Genomic DNA, 18,287 nt, shown 5'->3' on the forward strand with positions numbered 1-18,287 from the left:
CTGCATACCAAGGTCGTTTCGCAGACTCTCCTTCTGACTTCCGAGGAAGCCAATAGCACCGGACTGTATACAATCACGTGGCCCATTTCGCGTCGGAACGATTCAAGGAGTGTCATTATTCGTCTACCATATTACATGCATTCGCCAACAAGCCGCTAGAACCAAAACCACTCATGTTCCTAAGTGCAATTCGTGCACTTCTGACATTGGAAGCTCGCCGTTCTTCCACCCAAGTTTGCGTCTCCCGCATGCCCACCACTGTAGTTCTTGAAGTCCTCGCTGCCCGGTGGGAACAGAATCGCATCTCCAGATCCCAGATTGGCACAGTTGTCCACCGAGGTAGTCCGGCAGTACGCACCAGGGGCAACCAGGAATGTGCCGACGTTGTTGTATAACGGTGCCTCGAGTTGCACGCATTTTGTGAAGGGCATGTCTGGTTCGCCGTCAAAGGGTAGGCTCCATGTCTGGCATGTGCCTGCTTTATTGGAGTCGGTGCAGAGTGTTACGTCGGCGGTGCCATCGAAGGTCTCGCGCTTCGTGGTTGGTGCAGCGAAGGAGAGGGCGGAGAAGGAGAGCATTAGGGCGAGGATGCCTTTCATTTTGATGGTGAAAAGTTGTTGATTGCGTTTGGTGTCGGTTGGTGAGTGATCGGATGTGTAGGTGTACTCGTGGACAGAGCTATGGAATGCTTGATGATGTCCTGACCACAGCGGACCTACACATACTTATATACTAAATGAGTCGTCACACCCGCCACGTTTGCGTTGCACACCTTGGTGCCGTTCTCTCCTAGCTTATCCACCTCTGCGTATACAGAGCTCTAAGAATACACACAAGCTTTGTTTTCTCGCCGCACGCCAGGGCTCATCACATCACATCACAGCCGCACGCGCCTTAACGAAGCGCCGCATCGTGCACGGCCGTGGCTATACCTCTTTCGGGCATGATGCACGTCGAAAGTTTGGTCTTCAGGGTTTTGCCGGCAAGGCTTGATGCACGTGCGGTTATGCCGGGCGGTATGACGATGCTGATCAATAAATCCTTTCGTGCATGCACATGCTGCAGGCCTTATGTTTGTGAGAATAAGCATCGAGTATACTACCCTGCTGAGATATGAGTTTTTTTTTTAGGAAATCGGTAATCACCGCCAGATGCATGGGAGTCCTGGCTTTATTATAGCGGTGAATTGAACATGAGTATCGGACTTCCACGGTACTGATGAGTGGCAGTGATAGAAAGATGGTTAGGCATCGGATCTTGCAGCTGCAGCTACAGCTACCTCCGATCGCCATGGATGCAGATCGATAGCGCAGCGAGGCAACGCGGGGTCTGACCTGATCCTTTATCTGGGTTGCGTTGCATGCAGCCATCTATCGATAGTTTGCCTCACATATGCAACGCTGACAGCAAAGGGTCCTTTTTCCCTTTCGATACGTCTCATCCTTGCGATCGATAAGTAATACGTCAAACTAGACGTTTGAGTCAAGAATAGTGACGACACAGAGTTCAGGCTCTATTGTAATGGCAAGCATTAGTTAACGTTAGTCAATACCGCCTCGCAACGACTACAAATCCAACACAACTAACATGATAACTCTAACTCAAGAGCTTCCTAAATGCCAGATCTTCTCCCTCCGACCTCAGGTGCTTAATACTATGATATAGTCTTGAGAACAAGATCGCTACAGGAGGATAGCTGTGGAGACTTCAATTGCGAAAATGGTGCTCCGCAGTTATCATGGTTGACATCCGCATTCATAAGCATTATGCATGCAGAGGATTGACTGTTGATATCCCAAGTCCAATATATCGGTTCTCAGTTCCACTGTGATCTCCCTTGTAGCCATGTGCTCCGTCCGTATCTATCATCAACTGTCACCGATTTAAAGCATTTCATGAGCATCGTGTGGTATCTTGTGTTACCCATCGTCGCATCACGAAGGGCCATCATGGAACTAGGCTCCGTTTATATTGATTCGAACCATGTTCGTTTTATCATTCAGTAATGCGCCACTTTCCGAATCGAGTCATATATGCCTAGAGTAGGAATCAGTTACAGTGCCTTCAAGGCGGACCCTACTGGGGGAAGAGACGTACGAACTACATCCGGTATGTTAAATTTCTCATACGCCATACCCATGTGCGTGGACCAGCCACATACTCGTTGCACAGGCGCCTCGAGTCTCAAAAATGCCCCTTCTTGAATTGTAGCAGCGACTTCGGCTCCAACACCTGCGTTTACCATACTCTCATGCACGACAATGGCCCGGCCTGTTTTTGAAACACTCTCGAGCACTGTCTTCCTGTCCCATGGATATATTGTTCGCAGATCGATCAGCTCGCAGCTGACGCCAAAGTCCTTCTCTGCTGCTTCAATCGCGTTTGAGCAGTGGTACAACGGCGTACCGTATGATATGACTGTGATATCTTGGCCGGTCTTTAGGATATCGGCTTTGTCTAGAGGCAAAGTATAGGGATCATTGGGCACTTGCTCAACGGCGGCTCGATAGAGGACTTTAGGCTCCATGAAAATGACAGGATCAGGAGATGCAATGGCAGCAAGTAATAGCCCCTTTGCTTGGGATGGTGATCGAGGTATGATAACTCGAAGACCAGGTATGTGCGTGAAGAGGGATTCGGGAGACTGTGAGTGATATCTACGATAGTGTCAGTTGGTTCCGGGTGTTTGCATATGGTCCATACAATGCACCATGTCCCACGCTCCCTGTAGGCATCCTCACGACCATACCCCCGCAGTCCATGCCAGTCCCACCAGCTCTGTATCTCATCTTGGCAGCTTCATTCACCAATTGATCAAAGGCTGGATAGACATAGTCCGCGAATTGGATCTCAGCCACCGGCTTCATGCCCTCCGCCGCACATCCAATTGCAAAGCCAACGATTGCTTGCTCACACAATGGAGTATTGAAGACTCTTTCGGATCCGAAGTCTGTTGATAGATTCATACTGCACCTGAATACACCACCGAAAGCCACATCTTCCCCAAAGAGAAGGACGCGATCATCTGTGCTTAGAGCATGACGAAGAGCCGAGTTTACAGCCTGGAACAGGTTCGTTCTTGTAGTCTTACTGTTCTTCCGTACTGATTCGGGTAACTCAGGATTAGCAAGTATGGACTTTGAGCTTTGATGTAATATTGGAGTCGAGGAGAAGTCGACAGGGAGATTCAGGCGTGCATTTGCGGGAGCGGCTGAGGAGTAGGTGCGATGTGGTGCTACTTTGCTTTTCGTCGAGCGCGCGAAAATTGAGAGGCACTGTAGTGAGCGTGAGCACCGGGCTGTCATTGTGTGTGGAGAAGATACATGACCAGAAAGGAAAACAGAAGAGACGGGCCTGAGAGTTCTGGTTAAGTTGTGGTGTTTGATCAGTCAAGCATGCCCGGCGGCCTGTGTCGGCTCAAGCTGGAGACGAAATCCGGGGTAAATGGTGCCTGTTTGCCTGAGGCCAAACCGTTGACGAACGTCCTGAGTCGCGCCATTCCTAAAGTAAAGAGGCGCATATTTTTGCTGCGAACCGTGCGACGGACGCTGGGATTTGGCTTCTTGGGTATTAGCTAGGCCCCCTCCTTTGTCCTGACATAGAAGACATTAGCAGTATATTCTTTATCGTGCTCTCCCTCCCTTGTTTGCTCAATCAATTGACCAACATATACATTCCCATCAGCCTCGACGGTACTATCGCCGTTCACGACGCCTGTTCATGCATGTGAGCATTCTGTGTAATGACATAACCGCTCCGCCATCAGGTGGAAGCTAAGACTAGCGACTAATCCAAGCTCCCAGCCCACCCGTGCAGACCCAGAACTCACGATCGTCCATACTTCAGGCGCGAACGTATCTTCATCTTCGACTTCGCGGATCGCTTTCGACAACCTTCATTTGAGGTACAGCCTCGCGCTGTTTGGAAATAACTGTGTACCGGTCACTGTGACTCCTGATGATTCCCACGAGCCTTCTGGGTCATGGCACGCGCCACGCGATGGGAGGGTATTCCTCTACCCGCGTCGTAGTACTCGGTCTAGGGAAAATACTGTTCTTACTCCTGGGGAGTCTGCCATTCCTTCATGCAGCACCTCTTCATACTTCCTCTGTCAGTATCCTGGATGAAGTCGAGCCAAAGGAGCCCGATGACCCAAGTCTGTGGGTCTATCTCAGTACCGCTATCGTCCTAGTCCTCCTGGGAGGCGTGTTCGCAGGTCTTACAATAGCGTATGTATATTCCAAGATCGTTCTTGAGTTCTTAATTGACAGAACATAGCTTAATGGGCCAGGATGAAGTCTACCTACAAGTCATCGCAGCCTCTGGGGAAGGAAACGAACGGAAGAATTCCGCCAGAGTGCTTCGGCTGCTAAAGAGGGGGAAACATTGGGTTCTCGTCACCCTTCTGCTCAGTAATGTTATCACGAATGAGACACTACCAATTGTACTTGATAGGTCTCTGGGTGGTGGTTGGCCCGCTGTCGTCGCAAGTACCGTATTGATCGGTAGGTATCCATCCATACATTGTGTGTAGCTCTAACGCTGACCATTCTTAGTTATCTTTGGTGAAGTTGTCCCACAATCCATTTGTGTCCGCTTTGGTCTTCCCATTGGAGCTTGGTGCGCTCCAATGGTGACAGTGCTCATGTGGATTATGTCTCCCGTTGCATACCCGACCGCGATGCTCCTCGATAAAGTCCTAGGCAAAGACCATGGCACAATGTACAAAAAGGCGGGACTCAAGACATTGATGACGTTGCATAGAACCCTTGGCACCTCTCCAGATGAACGCTTGAACCAAGACGAAGTTACAATCATCAGCGCTGTTCTAGACTTGAAAGATAAGTCTGTCGGTACCATCATGACGCCGATGAATGACGTCTTCACACTGTCTGCAGACACCGTTTTGAACGAGGACATGATGGATACTATTCTGTCAGCAGGTTACTCACGCATTCCAATTTACGCTCCGGACAACCAGAGGAATTTTGTCGGCATGCTTCTTGTCAAAATGCTCATTACCTATGATCCAGAGGACTGCCTGAAAGTTAGGGACTTTGCTCTCGCTACACTGCCCGAGACACGTCCCGAGACTAGCTGTCTAGATATCGTCAATTTCTTCCAAGAGGGCAAGTCACATATGGTTCTGGTCTCGGATTTCCCAGGAGAATCTTTTGGTGCTCTAGGGGTCGTTACTCTAGAAGACGTCATCGAAGAGTTAATTGGAGAGGAAATCATCGACGAGTCTGATGTGTTTATCGACGTTCACAAGGCCATCCGTCGCATGGCTCCTGCACCCCGTTCGAGGGTGCCGAAGGGCGAGGTGGTCAACAATGATCTAGAGAACGTAAAGCGTGCTCTCGAGGTACCAGAGTCCCGTGATGCCTCTACCGATAGGGATCCAAGGCAATCTAGGAAAGGATCTACAGTCGAATATGGACAAAGCCCGAAGACAACGACATTCCTCATGCGCAGAAAAAGTAGTGGCACCGATGCACCAAATGGACATGCCACGACGCTACGGACCAGTGATCAAAATCAGATTCGAGAGCATCTTAAGCATCTTGGCCCGTCCAATGCTGCCAGCAAGCCCAAAACTACTCGCTTTTCCGCAGTCAAAATTAAACCTGGAGTTGGTACTATTCCCGAGAACCACTCAGCGCCTCAACGGCCAACGACTGTACATGCAGATACCGCGCCTCAGGGGGGCTTTGGAGAAGGGCTACTCGCAGGAGGTGGTCGCGATGCCAGTGATGGTGTAATCGCTCTTGCGCAAGGCTACGGGACATTGACCAGAAGTCCAACCCAATCTAGGGACGCAGATAACTCCAAGCCGGACAGCGCCAGTGATAATGACAACACCCCACGACCAAAGTATAAATACGGTTTATCAGAAAATGCGTTCGACAGCACTGATAAGCTGGTCATCGATAGCAAGACGCCCGAATTACGAAAGTCGGACTCACACAGTACCATCGGATCGCTACACTCAAATGTCTCACAAGAGGAACCGAAAAGACGAAACACTGCGCGCAGTGGCAGTATCACTGAGAACTTCATTGATCACGGAGGCGTCAAGAAGATGATACTCGAAACGACGAGTAGCTCGAACAGTGACGACGGCGATAATCACGATGATAACCAAGCAGGGCCCAGCAAGGACTCCAAGCATGACCAGAAAGACGGCGCATCGGCATCAGAAACGACCACCAAGTCAAAGAAAAAGCGGAAGAAGCGTGTAAACAAGAAAAAGAAAGGCGGCGACAGTGGCAATGGGAACGATGACGATTCAGAGCGAGCGCCGCTACTTCACAAATAGTCTTGGTACTTCATACTTTATATTTCCCCTCTGTTTGACTATACACCTATTTTTTGAGGCCGAGTCGTAGATTGGAACACTTCGTCCTGAGCGAAGATCCGGGCGTCAAAAGTCTGCACTTCCAATGCATATCCCGGAGTAAACATTATAAATAATTCAAATTACAATGCGCATAAAGTCCTGCGCTTCATAACTACTTTTTGACTTGTCGAAGTTACATAGATAGGCTTTATTCTCGCCTCACTAATAGAAAGTAGCTAACTCCATATGAAAAACCGATCTGAACGATCTCTTCTCTAGTAAAAAAACAGTACATCAACTAAGGTCAGCCTGTCTCCCGCTCACATTTCTAGAGGAAAAATAGCCCCTCTGCTGGGCGTAAAGCGGCTATAGCCACTCTTATCCTACGTCGGAGTAGTTGTATAGCTAGAGTAAGTCGCCTTACATTCTGTTGGCTATTAAAATATTAGAATACTCGTCTTTTAGTAAACCTCTACATGAAATCTTCTCTTATGAATAATGTGTGTACATGGTAGAACGAAAGCGTGCGGTGTAGATCTCTCTTACAGCAAACGCGGTGATACAGTGGGATGAGAATATCAAAGGCTCCAATGGCTATGCGTATAGGTGAATGTCAGAGTAGTCGGATCTTTTTAAGGCTCTGCTGGACAGAGAAAGAACTGGGTTGCCAGGAGTAGAGAAGTACGGCTTTGTCAGAAAGTGAAGAGTATATTTAGGATCTACAATACAAAGAAACATTCAGAAGCGCTCAAGGAAGAGTAATTCGTAGGTGCCGCCGCTGGTGAAGTCGAATGATCGGACAATAGGTGGCTATGGTATCATGATATGTGGTAGCAGGAACCGAGTTTCACATGAGAATCGTGAGTTGACGCGTATTGAAGAAGTAGAAAAAACGCTTCACTTTTGAGATAGGAACTACAACGTCGATATATCTATACTCAAAAACAATCGCGAAACCCCCATCGAATAAGACAGAAACGCCCATATCCAACGGAGGGACACCAGTAAAAGCCCTCCTCTCTCCTTCATTCCTTAACATCTTACTCTTTCTCATTCCTATTAACCTCATCGGCCTGTTCCTGCCCATCTTTCCCTCTCACCCGAGATAGCCTCTCTTTCCTCTCCGCTTCCCAAAACGCCCTCTGCCTTGCAGCCCGTTGCTCTCTCGCCTTCTGCCCAAACACCGTATTCGCACGCCTAGGCAGCCGTGCCTCCGTCGTTTTAGCTGTTGTACTTCTCATAGTTAGAGAGGCTGAAGTACCTGATCTTCCTGCCCGTGCCCTGAGGGGCCGACCACCCACTTCCGTAACGTCCAGGACCGCCTGGGTGATCTTGTCCTCCATCTCGGTCTTGGATGGAGGTGTGGTGACTACTTGTAGCACCCACCCGGAAGTCTTGCTGGACTTCCCAGCAGGTGGTGTCGACTGCGTCGACGGCTGCTGGGTAGTGGCGTCTGCGGTTGCTTGAGGCGGACTGTGGCGCGCGACGGGCTGTTGGCTATGGGATTTTCGTGGTGCTGGCGCCGGCGAACTCAGCTTGCGGCGCTTGCTGTTGGTGGTGAAAGTGGTGGCGGCAGGCGGCGGACGTGTGTTTGCTGAGGACGCGGCTTCGTCCTCGGATGCTGCATCATCCAGATCCATGCGAGCACGCTTCGCACTCTTCATTATGGCGGCTCCTGTTTTGGCGATACCCTGTCGAGCTACGTTAGTGCTGTTTGCTTTGGACATGGGCAGCTCGCAAAGTCTCACAATTCTTGGGTCGCCTAAAATGTCTCTAATAGCACTTGTCTGACCGGCCGAGACTGCTGGCTGCTGGGTACGAGGTTTTCTAGCTCTGGGAGCAAGGGGATCATGCTCCTCACGAGCAGTACCAGCACGGCGTGCTGCGTTGGACTCTCTGAAAGGTACTCCAAGCGCACTCTCCGGAATCGGGAGGTTGTGGCCTGCTTCCAGGGACCTTGCACCATCACGAAGGCGTATGTTCGCGCTCAGAGTCGGTCCTATCAGGTAGTTAAATATGGAACATGTCACTGGGTTGGGCAAGCAAGATACCTGTTTCGGAGCTGCCAGCAGCTCCAGATCCGCTTTTATTGCCGTTGGCAATCGCAGTTCTCGCGCTCACAGGTGCTGGAGCCCTGCTATTGTCCTGCTGGCTACGATCGGTGATGTTGATCTGTATATCGAGCTTGCCATTATTGACAGCCTGCAGGAACAGGACTGTCCGTTGGAACTGCTCCAGGTCCATATCCTCACAGGTCCTAGCAGCAGACTGCAGGCCACTGCCTTGGGAGACCGCGAATTTAGGCAGCGGGCCAGTGAAGATCGAGTTTATGTGGTCGGTGACCACTTTGTAAGCGCTTTCGAGGCGCACACGTTCTGACGGACGTGGATGTTGGACTAGATGATCTTGTCCGATGCATGCTTCGAGCGCGGTTACCTTACACCCAGGGATTGGGTGTTTCAGGGGGCGGTGGACGAATTCGATCTGCTCTGCTTCTCTTTGACGCTGCTTATAGTTGGCAGTGTCTTCGTAGGCCCTGCTTGGGGATCCGCTTCTTACGGACGACATCTTTATTTGTATACTTCGGTGGCGTGGGAGGTATAAGTAAGAATAGACAATCACTGCTTGATAGCTGATGAGATGCAAGAGACGATCAGGTGAGCGATGATGGATACTTGACAGGTCAAGAAGCCAGTGATAGAGACTGTAGCGGATGAAATTTTCTTGAACGCGTGACAGCAAACTCAGTGAGAAGAGAGACAGAGAAATCGAGCTATAAGACGAGGTGGGGCGGCGGAAAGGTTTGGCGTTCGGTGAATACCGTGGTGACGCGAGACCTGTTGTTTTGACATCGTGGTGAAGGCACATGTGAACAATAATTGCCCGACGCTAGATAAGCCCTGTGAAGAATAGACGATGTTCACAAAATAACATAGTGTGCAAAATACTTACGTATCAATTTTATTGTTCGTTTTTCTGTTCTATGGGCACTTCCTCATAAGGGGTGAGGGTAGCCAGTTTGAACAGCAGTTCATCGCACAAGGACGAAGGCAGTGTGTTGGATGATGAGTATATACACCATTACCGACCTCCTAATGTAGTAAGGGGATCGATTCAATTGAACCAAGTCAAGTTGAGTTCTCTCCATGGCGAGGAAACAGCCTGCACAATACAATACCCTTTCAACAGAACAATGTCCGTCATGGGACATTCAGCATGTTTGGCACTGAATAGAAAGGAAAAAAGAAAAGGCAGTACGATTACTCTTCATTCGATAACGAGGAATCGTACGAGCGAATGGATCGAGATTCGGAAAGGTATCTATATAGTCATAAATTGCGTATCACTATCCGACGGTTTGATGAAAATATTAGATCGAAGGATAGGACCGAAAAGGAAGTTCTAATGTTTTATTCGTCAACAAGTATCGTTCACACCTGGACGTATATATGAAAAATGTATCAACGAATGTGAGCAGCGGAGATGGACACTGGCTGTGCCATGGATGGAACATTAATGATAGTGACTGACGTTCCCTCTCGTCGTCTACAATAGGAAGTAGCATTTAAGGAGCAGGCGTAACCTTCTTGCTGTGACGTGCCCCAATCTGCCGGGGTCGGCCCAATAAGAGCTCCGCAGCGTCACGTGTCTGAAACATCACCCAATCAAGTTTGGTACATTATGCGCCAACCCATCAGTGGTTTCTGGCGCCGAGGCTTCTCTACCATCAACTCGGACAGTTAGGTTGCGGCCAGAAGACGTTGTGTGGAGGCGGCGTGTAATCATAGTGTCAGTCTCCATCTCCACAGATACATACCATGTGGCTGCTCTACCATCTTTCGTCAGTACTCGCACATCTCATGCTATCTACTCAACATCATTTGTTCTTTGTCTCTGCTCTCTCGATATGGTAAACAAACGCCTATTGGCGGCGACAGCCTTTTGTGCCGCATTCTACATAACTCGCAATGCGCCAGATTATGCAATCAAACAGTCTTTGGGATGGACTTTCTGTTCTTTATTTCTAGGTCTCATCGCTGCAGCATATACATGGTCTATACTCATATTTCCCAACTTTTTGAGTCCGATACGAAACTATCCAGGCCCAAAGGTACGCACAATATATTCTCATATATTAATCATCCCTCATATATCCGCAGGGCGGGAACATTTTTATGGGATTCTTCTTTGATATCGTACGACAACCAACTGGGGAACCAATGAAAGCATGGCTCGATGATATACCCAACGAGGGACTGATCTACTATCGAAGCGCGTTCAATGCTGAACGACTACTGCCCACGACACCCAAGGCCATTGGTGAAGTTCTTGTCTCCAAAAGCTATGAGTTCATCAAGCCGAAACAGATCCGTGAAGGTCTTGGTCGCCTCCTTGGGATTGGTGTTCTGCTAGCAGAAGGCGACGAGCATAGACGACAGCGCAAACTCCTCATGCCTGCGTTCCAGTTCCGTCATATCAAGGATCTCTACCCTGTCTTCTGGATGAAGTCAGCAGAGATGGTGACCGCGTTGAGCAAGACCAACTCTGTCCCTAATGCCTCAGGTACTTCTCCGATCATTTCAATTATCGATTGGGTGTCGCGGTGTACACTGGACATCATTGGTGTAGCAGGCATGGGCCAGGATTTTGATGCGATCCAGAATCCTGACGGCGACCTGAGTACCACCTACAGGACCATCTCGTCGCCTTCTTCAGCGACCCGTATCCTGAACGTTATCGCGATCGTGGTGCCAATGTGGATATTACGTCGTCTACCCATCAAGCGGAACGAGGATATGATCCATGCTATCCGTACGATCAAGAGTACATCACGAAATCTTATCCGGTCAAAGAATGAGAAGCTAGCGGCCGGGGCAAACACCGATACTGATATCTTGTCTGTTGCTATCACCTCTGGTGGTTTCAGTGAAGACGACTTGGTCAATCAGTTAATGACCTTCTTAGCTGCCGGACATGAAACAACAGCATCTGCCATGGCTTGGGCCGTGTACCTCCTCTGTCGGCATCCGGAAATCCAGTCTCGTCTCCGCGAAGAAGTTCGCGAACAACTGCCGTCAATTTCAGACGGCTCATCGGTTACGTCCCAGCAGATCGACAACGTGCACTACTTGTCAGCCGTGTGCAACGAAGTGCTTCGCCTGTACCCTCCTGTTCCGATGACGCTACGACAAGCAAGCAAAGACACCACCATTGCAGGCCATTTTGTCCCGAAAGACACGACAGTGTTCATTCCGATCTGGGCAATCAATGTCAACAAAGCAATGTGGGGTGATGATGCAGAGGAATTCAATCCAGAGAGGTGGATGGCTCCAGGACAAGCCAATTCAGGTGGCGCAGAAAGCAACTATGCCATGACAACATTCTTGCACGGCCCGAGATCGTGCATTGGACAAGCCTTCGCCCAAGCGGAGTTCAAATGTCTTTTGGCTGCGATCGTAGGGAAATTCGAACTTGAGGCGACGGACTTGGATACCCCGTTGGACATAGTCGGAGGCGTAACGCAAAAGCCTAAGGGAGGAGTGCCTGTGAGACTTAAGGAGGTGCCAGGCTGGTGATAGATAACCGCCTCATCCCTCGATTTCATTCCACTTCCGCTTGCAAAGATCACGGCTATCGGCTGAAAAGCTGGTTCGCGGCTGACAAATATGCTGCCTTAGGAGCTCCTTTCCGTATATTAACTAGCGTACCTAGTGAAGACACATACCTCAGGGCTGCATCCAATGAAGACAGCTTTGTAATCAATGTATATCAGGTAATCCTCACCCGAGGACCCTTGATGGAAGATTGCCCCACTAGAGCTAGCTACTACCTAGCTAGGCTGATCCCGAGTTTCGCCCAGTGACGCAATAATTGGCTGCATGATGAGAAACCGAGAATTAATTGTTAAGCAAAGCTCTTGGGCTAGATACTGCTGAACTCAACTATAAATTCTGCATGTCCTGTCGGCACTGAACAGTTCTGAACTTCAGACAAAAGAGAATCTTCCACAGTCAAATACATACCTCACAGCACATATCCCTGTCAATTGCGCGATCATACCCCATACCCCACAGTATCTCTGTTCTCTCAATAGTACCACCATGACCACTACCCACCATTCCGTCGAGTATGCAGAGGAGGCTCCTCACCTCGTGAACAAGGCGGCGCCAAGAGTATGTCTCTAAAATAAAGCTTCCATTTATTTGACCTGACTTTGATTTGCAGATCTCTTATTTTACTCCAGCGCAAGAACCTCCGTCAGGCACTGCTTTGGACGAGAACGTTCCGAAACTCTTCAAGCCCCTGAAAATACGAGGCCTCACGCTTCAAAACCGTATCGCTCTGTCGCCTCTCTGTCAATATTCCGCCGAAGATGGACATTTTACCGATTGGCACTTGGCACACTTGGGCGGCATCATTTCCCGCGGCCCAGGCATTGCTATCTTTGAGGCTACTTCTGTAACTCCACAAGGCCGTATCACTCCAGAAGATTCCGGTTTGTGGCAAGATTCACAGATTGCACCACTGAAAAGGGTGGTGGACTTCGCACACTCTCAGAACCAGAAGGTGGCCATTCAGTTGGGACACGCCGGTCGCAAGGCATCTACCGTTGCCCCGTGGTTATCATCTGGTGCCGTAGCAGGCCCAGAACTGAATGGCTGGCCAGACGATGTATATGCTCCATCTGCAATCCCGTTCAACGAACACCACGCCACTCCCAAGGCTATGACACTCCAAGACATCCAAGACTTTAAGACCGCATATCTCAAGTCTGTCAACAGGGCTCTGAAAGCTGGTTTCGACGCCATCGAGATTCACAACGCTCATGGCTATTTACTCCATGAGTTTCTGTCCCCAGTCTCCAACCAACGTACCGATCAGTACGGTGGATCTTTCGAAAACCGCGTCCGTCTAACCCTTGAAGTTGTGTCCATGGTCCGCAATGCGATTCCTGAGGACATGCCCCTGTTTCTCCGCATATCAGCGACCGACTGGCTCGAAGAGACCGAACTCAAGGATCAGTCTTGGAGGGTAGAAGACACGATCCGTCTTGCACCACTCCTCGCCGCGCGAGGTGTAGACCTCCTCGATGTATCTTCCGGAGGCCTACATCCTCTTCAACACCCACACACTGGGCCAGCATACCAATCTCCGTTTGCAAAGGCAGTGAAGGAGAAGGTTGGCGATAAGATGCTGGTTTCTACAGTTGGGTCCATTACGGAGGGTAAACAGGCGAACCAACTGCTTGAGGATGGACTCGATGTTGTCATTGCTGGCCGTATCTTCCTGAAAAACCCAGGTTTGGTGTGGGCTTGGGCAGAAGAGCTTGGTGTGGAGATTAACAAGGCCAATCAAATCCGCTGGCCCTTTGGTGGGCGTGGGAAGAAGGCTGGTGCGCATAAGAAATGAAGAGTGGTAGGAAACATTATAGAGTGTCTTAGATCGAACAGAGCATAGAAGAACAGCGCGTCGAATTCAAAGTAACAATGTAAAGAATATTAGCCTTCATAGACCTAGCTGCGTTCCATGACTGTTTCCGCAAAGTGAGTGCACAACTGAATCAGGCAATGCTCTTCAGTGCGCCAACCATGCGCCTTGCTCTTCCGGCGGGCATTTTCAGCGCGTCGGGAATAATCGCCATGCGCAGCATCTCGCGATTGACATGGCGACGCGCAATCGAAGGCGAATTCGAAAGCTTGTAGTTTCTCAGTAAGCCAGGCGAGTGTTGAGTGAGTGATAATTAGTGATAGTGATGGGATAGACATGAGCTTGCAGCTTGGCTCCTTTAGCACAGCCACTCGCTGCCTTCGCCGCGTCCGCGTCACCCGATTTGCATCATCCAGGTCGCCCCGCCAGTCCAGCCCCAAGGCAGGAGACCGCCCGAGGATTGCTCCAGCGAGTTCATATTACCTATTAACTCAGCATCCACCTGTATCTACACTTCTCACTACTTCTCACTACCTCACTCACTCCCTCTCCTCTCTCATATCAACGTTTTATAATCTCTTCATAATGCCCATGGGAATTAATAACCCTTTGCCCTCTTCCATGAGGAGTATGTACCTATGACGTTCCAGCCTGAGCTCTGCTGACATCCTTGCAGGCGAATGCAAGAAGAGCGGAAAGATTTTGGCAAGCTTTGTAGACCCAAGGCAAGCATTTGGTCCAGACAAGATTATACCACCACAGATTCTGGCAAATGCGAAGGTATGTCGGCATATACTCCATGGGTTTAGGATGAGTCTTGAGCAGCTCCACGTCATATTCGCACAGCGTTGTGACACTGCCTCTATGGCTTAATGAAAGTCTGCTTGACTTGGAGAGATCTGCTAACACGCACGCTCTAGGGTCTGGCTATCATCACAGTTTTTAAAGCTGGCTTTCTTGGCTCTGCGCGGTTCGGCTCCGGTGTCGTCGTCGCTCGTCTCGCGGACGGGACTTGGTCTGCCCCATCGGCAATCGGAACAATAGGAGGAGGCTTCGGAGGACAGATTGGCTTCGAACTTACCGACTTCGTTTTTATACTGAACGACGCTGCAGCCGTACGCACATTCGCGCAAGCTGGCTCTCTCACACTAGGAGGAAACGTTTCCATCGCCGCTGGTCCTGTCGGAAGGAACGCAGAAGCAGCAGGCGCGGCGAGTTTGAAGGGTGTAGCAGGCATATTCGCATACTCCAAGACCAAGGGATTGTTTGCTGGCGTGTCACTAGAAGGCAGTGGACTGATCGAGCGACGCGATGCAAACGAGAAACTGTATGGCCGAAGATGGACGGCAAGGGAATTGCTAGGTGGCAGTGTCCCAGTCCCTCCGGCCGCTGAACCGCTTATGAGAGTACTCAATTCAAGGATCTTCTCCGGCGTTGCTGGCTCTGCGGCTGCCAATGATCCTATGTACAACGATATTCCAGTCTATGACGACCGTCACGAGGATGTTGTTTGGCAAGGCAAACAAGGCTCAGCATATGGTGAAGGAGTAAGATCCGATCGTACTGGTGGAGGGGCATCCGGCGACTACGAATACAGCGACAATCCCAAACCTTCGAGGGCCAGTACTTGGGCGGATGACGTATACGACAGGACTCCAGGCAGTGGAGGCTTGAATCGCTCCAACACTACACGTGCAAACCCCCACGAGACTTTCGATCAGATGGAGAGACGCACCAGGAGTAACAGTGAATTTTCAAACAAGCCAGGCAGACCGACGGCCCCGAAGCCAATGTTTGGGGCGAAGAAAGCATCACTGGGCGCTGATCAAGCAATCGCAAAATTCACATTCGAGGCAGATCAGCCTGGCGATCTTGGCTTTAAGAAGGGCGATATTATCACTATTGTCAAAAGAACAGAGAGCGAGACAGATTGGTGGACTGGAAAGATTGGCAATCGGGAGGGCATTTTCCCCAGGTATGGCCTCCCATGCAATTATCACATTGCCTACTAACCGTAATGCTATAGCAACTATGTTGAGACCGTCTGATCCCGTTCTATCACGATAATCTACTTTCTGAATCCTTTTCTTCCCCTTATATTTCAGCCTTTGCTTGGGTTACGTTTTGTTGGATATCCAGATTCCCAGTCAAAATCGTCGATGTTTGCTTTGTCTTGAATGGCAGTATTAGCATGGCGTTGATTCGTTAGATCTGACTATTATTATATGCAGTCCACTACACAAAACCTTTCCGTTTTACTTCACGCGTAGGACCACAGGCCCATGACCCGGGGCCGATTGTAGGCCATGGGTATGACAGTTCGGAGGGGTTCACATGAAAGGATTGCATACATCCATTGCCATTATGAAAAGAAAGAGGAAGCATACTATCAGTAGCGCTGAACACAGTTTTACCTAAATCGGACCGATAGTCCCTTCTTTCTTTGTTGTCAATGACTCGCGACTTCCTCACAAGATCTTTAAGATCTTGATTGTAATTGAAAGATCTCGTATACCAATCTATTTTCATATTTTGCACACAAGTAGAGCTACACTCTACGTAGGCTCTTCATTTCCTTCGCATCATCTTACCCTAGTGAACATTTTCTATATAACTTCGAACACCATCTCACGACATAGTCAACCTTCTTATCTACCTAAAAGTCCGAGAGAAACCTCATCCTACGACCTTTTCTACCTAACAAAAAGTCCGTAATATTACCTCAGTCTCCGAACACTGGTAAAAGTAACAGGGATCTGCGCTCGGACGGGATACGGCCTCGCTGTTTGGTGGAGTCTGGTGGAGTCTGGTGTGTCTTTGGACCCTTTTGAACACGACGTTTCACACACAGGTCCGCTTATACACTGGATATGTACATTCACTTTGTTCATACTGATGACAGCTTGCTAACCTTCCGGCCGAAGCAGAACCGAGACTTCGCACAACACTGCCAAATAAAAAAACTTTTGTCGCTCCTCTTTGCTTTTTCAACTACATCTTCCTTTTCCTTTCGTTAGCTGTCACTCCTTCAGCCAGTCACTGGTCTAGACACTCCTTTTACCTCGATTACATACACCCAAAAGCTCACTGTCAAATTCGTGACTTCCTGTACTCAGTCGAACATCATGTTGACTCGGTTTGTGTCCCGTTTGGCTACGCGCTCGAGAGGATCCGCAGTAGCCAGCCGTGCTCTCTCCCCAGCTTCCTTCCGGGCGATTTCTCCTGGTCTCTCTCGTAGCCTCCACACTGTCGAGAGCAAGGCCCACCTGGAGAAGGTTGCTAAAGACTCGGTCCCGCTTGTCACCTTCGAGCAAGGAGAGCGTAAGGAGCAAATGCTTCACGTCGATCCTCAGCCGGTTACTTCTACCGTGCAAGATTCCCAGACTGCTGCCCAGCCCTTTGATGGCTCTGTGTTTCAAAACTTGACGCCGACTATGGCTAAGTTCACTCTCATCGGCAGGGTTGCTATCATTACAGGGTAAGTAAAGTTCTCATGATCCAGCGAAACTCACGGGATCATATGTGCTAAGGGGACAACAGAGGAGGTCGTGGTCTAGGCTTAAACATGGCTCAGGCTCTCGCTGAAGTTGGCGTGCGTGGCATTGCCATCCTTGATGTCCAGCCCGATATAGGAGAGGCTGCTGCACAAAAGCTCAGCGAAGACACTGGTATTGATGTACGATTCTATAGCGTTGATGTTCGTGACGAGGACGGCATCTCTGAGGCTATTGAAAACGCTGCGTCTCACTTCGGTCAGATCGATATTTTGATCAACTCTGCTGGAATTGCCGAGTAAGCTTACAGTTTGAGCCTGCAGACAATTTTCTATCGATGCTAATACACGTGTCCAGCTCCAATATCAAGGCTGAGACCTATAATGTCGACATGTGGCGTCGCCTCATAGACATCAATGTGACCGGGAACTTTCTCGTTGCACAGGCTGTAGCCCGCAAGATGATCTCCTCTGGAAACGGTGGCTCCATCATCAACATTGCCTCGATGTCTGGATCTGTCGTAAACTACCCCCAGGAGCAGTCTTGTTACAACGCGTCCAAGGCTGGCGTCATCCAGATGACCAAGTCCCTGGCAACTGAATGGGCTCGCTACGGCATACGCGTAAACGCCATCTCCCCCGGTTACATGGACACTGCACTGAACCGCGTCCCAGCTCTTGAAGCCCAGAAGAAGATCTGGATTGACCATACCCCGCAGAAGAGACTTGGTGGTGTCGCGGATCTTAATGGTCTTGCAGTTTATTTGGCCAGTGATGCGAGCGCGTACATGACGGGCAACAACTGTGTCATTGATGGTGGATATACCCTCTGGTGAATGTATGCTCTTGTTAGTTTCCCTGTTTCCTTGGCCCTGGACAGCTTGGCTTAGATCGGAGTGCGGCGCTAGGAACTGGGGCGTACTGGATAGAGATCATGGTCATCTTTGGGCTGCTAGAATAGGGGGTCTTGGGTCAGCCGAATAGATGCATTAGAATTCGATGGACACCAGTGTAGTGTCTATATCT

At 49.7% G+C, this 18,287-nt stretch overlaps 8 protein-coding genes across 8 annotated transcripts; 5 read left to right on the plus strand and 3 right to left on the minus strand.

The window, feature by feature from the left end:
- Positions 1 to 84: 84 nt before the first annotated feature.
- EJ05DRAFT_474306 (uncharacterized protein) lies at positions 85 to 854 on the minus strand. Its single transcript, XM_033743586.1, has one exon. The coding sequence runs from the start codon at positions 597 to 599 to the stop codon at positions 180 to 182; it is 420 nt and encodes a 139-aa protein (XP_033602885.1). The 5' UTR covers positions 600 to 854; the 3' UTR covers positions 85 to 179.
- Positions 855 to 1,546: 692 nt separating this feature from the next.
- EJ05DRAFT_283910 (thiamine diphosphate-binding protein) lies at positions 1,547 to 3,394 on the minus strand. The gene is made up of 3 exons (XM_033740469.1): positions 2,704 to 3,394; positions 2,098 to 2,657; positions 1,547 to 2,037 (listed from the first exon to the last, which is right to left on the minus strand). Exons 1-3 carry the CDS (start codon positions 3,303 to 3,305, stop codon positions 2,000 to 2,002), a joined length of 1,200 nt encoding a protein of 399 aa, XP_033602886.1. The 5' UTR covers positions 3,306 to 3,394; the 3' UTR covers positions 1,547 to 1,999.
- A 200-nt stretch (positions 3,395 to 3,594) lies between these two features.
- EJ05DRAFT_462491 (DUF21-domain-containing protein) lies at positions 3,595 to 6,582 on the plus strand. The gene is made up of 4 exons (XM_033742685.1): positions 3,595 to 3,739; positions 3,804 to 4,229; positions 4,279 to 4,505; positions 4,557 to 6,582. The coding sequence occupies exons 2-4, from the start codon at positions 3,958 to 3,960 to the stop codon at positions 6,317 to 6,319; spliced, it is 2,262 nt and encodes a 753-aa protein (XP_033602887.1). The 5' UTR covers positions 3,595 to 3,739; positions 3,804 to 3,957; the 3' UTR covers positions 6,320 to 6,582.
- A 798-nt stretch (positions 6,583 to 7,380) lies between these two features.
- EJ05DRAFT_525552 (uncharacterized protein) lies at positions 7,381 to 9,370 on the minus strand (the record flags this gene model as incomplete). Its single annotated transcript, XM_033748849.1, has 2 exons — positions 8,392 to 9,370; positions 7,381 to 8,339 (listed from the first exon to the last, which is right to left on the minus strand). The coding sequence occupies exons 1-2, from the start codon at positions 9,206 to 9,208 to the stop codon at positions 7,381 to 7,383; spliced, it is 1,776 nt and encodes a 591-aa protein (XP_033602888.1). The 5' UTR covers positions 9,209 to 9,370.
- A 971-nt stretch (positions 9,371 to 10,341) lies between these two features.
- On the plus strand, positions 10,342 to 11,941 carry EJ05DRAFT_474310 (cytochrome P450). The gene has a single exon (XM_033743587.1). It carries the CDS (start codon positions 10,561 to 10,563, stop codon positions 11,914 to 11,916), a length of 1,356 nt encoding a protein of 451 aa, XP_033602889.1. The 5' UTR covers positions 10,342 to 10,560; the 3' UTR covers positions 11,917 to 11,941.
- Positions 11,942 to 12,340: 399 nt separating this feature from the next.
- Positions 12,341 to 14,162, plus strand: EJ05DRAFT_462497 (NADH:flavin oxidoreductase/NADH oxidase). Its single transcript, XM_033742686.1, has 2 exons — positions 12,341 to 12,513; positions 12,566 to 14,162. Exons 1-2 carry the CDS (start codon positions 12,442 to 12,444, stop codon positions 13,748 to 13,750), a joined length of 1,257 nt encoding a protein of 418 aa, XP_033602890.1. The 5' UTR covers positions 12,341 to 12,441; the 3' UTR covers positions 13,751 to 14,162.
- Positions 14,163 to 14,353: 191 nt separating this feature from the next.
- On the plus strand, positions 14,354 to 15,816 carry EJ05DRAFT_498402 (DUF500-domain-containing protein; the record flags this gene model as incomplete). The annotated part of the gene is made up of 4 exons (XM_033746678.1): positions 14,354 to 14,396; positions 14,445 to 14,548; positions 14,689 to 15,743; positions 15,795 to 15,816. 4 exons carry the CDS (start codon positions 14,354 to 14,356, stop codon positions 15,814 to 15,816), a joined length of 1,224 nt encoding a protein of 407 aa, XP_033602891.1.
- Positions 15,817 to 16,893: 1,077 nt separating this feature from the next.
- Positions 16,894 to 18,097, plus strand: EJ05DRAFT_484171 (NAD(P)-binding protein; the record flags this gene model as incomplete). The annotated part of the gene is made up of 3 exons (XM_033745314.1): positions 16,894 to 17,246; positions 17,309 to 17,560; positions 17,620 to 18,097. 3 exons carry the CDS (start codon positions 16,894 to 16,896, stop codon positions 18,095 to 18,097), a joined length of 1,083 nt encoding a protein of 360 aa, XP_033602892.1.
- Positions 18,098 to 18,287: the final 190 nt, after the last annotated feature.

The sequence above is a fragment of the Pseudovirgaria hyperparasitica genome, assembly GCF_010093815.1.
Source record: "Pseudovirgaria hyperparasitica strain CBS 121739 unplaced genomic scaffold EJ05scaffold_4, whole genome shotgun sequence".
NCBI classification, from domain to species: Eukaryota; Fungi; Ascomycota; class Dothideomycetes; order Acrospermales; family Acrospermaceae; genus Pseudovirgaria; species Pseudovirgaria hyperparasitica.

Coding starts and splice junctions, on each gene's coding strand:
- EJ05DRAFT_474306 (XM_033743586.1), bottom strand. CDS start 599: ATGAAAGGCATCCTCGCCCTAATGCTCTCCTTCTCCGCCCTCTCCTTC.
- EJ05DRAFT_283910 (XM_033740469.1), bottom strand. CDS start 3,305: ATGACAGCCCGGTGCTCACGCTCACTACAGTGCCTCTCAATTTTCGCG. Junction 2,658..2,703: donor AGCGTGGGACATGGTGCATT/GTATGGACCATA, acceptor ACACTATCGTAG/ATATCACTCACAGTCTCCCG. Junction 2,038..2,097: donor TAACATACCGGATGTAGTTC/GTACGTCTCTTC, acceptor TTCCTACTCTAG/GCATATATGACTCGATTCGG.
- EJ05DRAFT_462491 (XM_033742685.1), top strand. CDS start 3,958: ATGATTCCCACGAGCCTTCTGGGTCATGGCACGCGCCACGCGATGGGA. Junction 4,230..4,278: donor TTCGCAGGTCTTACAATAGC/GTATGTATATTC, acceptor GACAGAACATAG/CTTAATGGGCCAGGATGAAG. Junction 4,506..4,556: donor CGCAAGTACCGTATTGATCG/GTAGGTATCCAT, acceptor GACCATTCTTAG/TTATCTTTGGTGAAGTTGTC.
- EJ05DRAFT_474310 (XM_033743587.1), top strand. CDS start 10,561: ATGAAAGCATGGCTCGATGATATACCCAACGAGGGACTGATCTACTAT.
- EJ05DRAFT_462497 (XM_033742686.1), top strand. CDS start 12,442: ATGACCACTACCCACCATTCCGTCGAGTATGCAGAGGAGGCTCCTCAC. Junction 12,514..12,565: donor TGAACAAGGCGGCGCCAAGA/GTATGTCTCTAA, acceptor TTTGATTTGCAG/ATCTCTTATTTTACTCCAGC.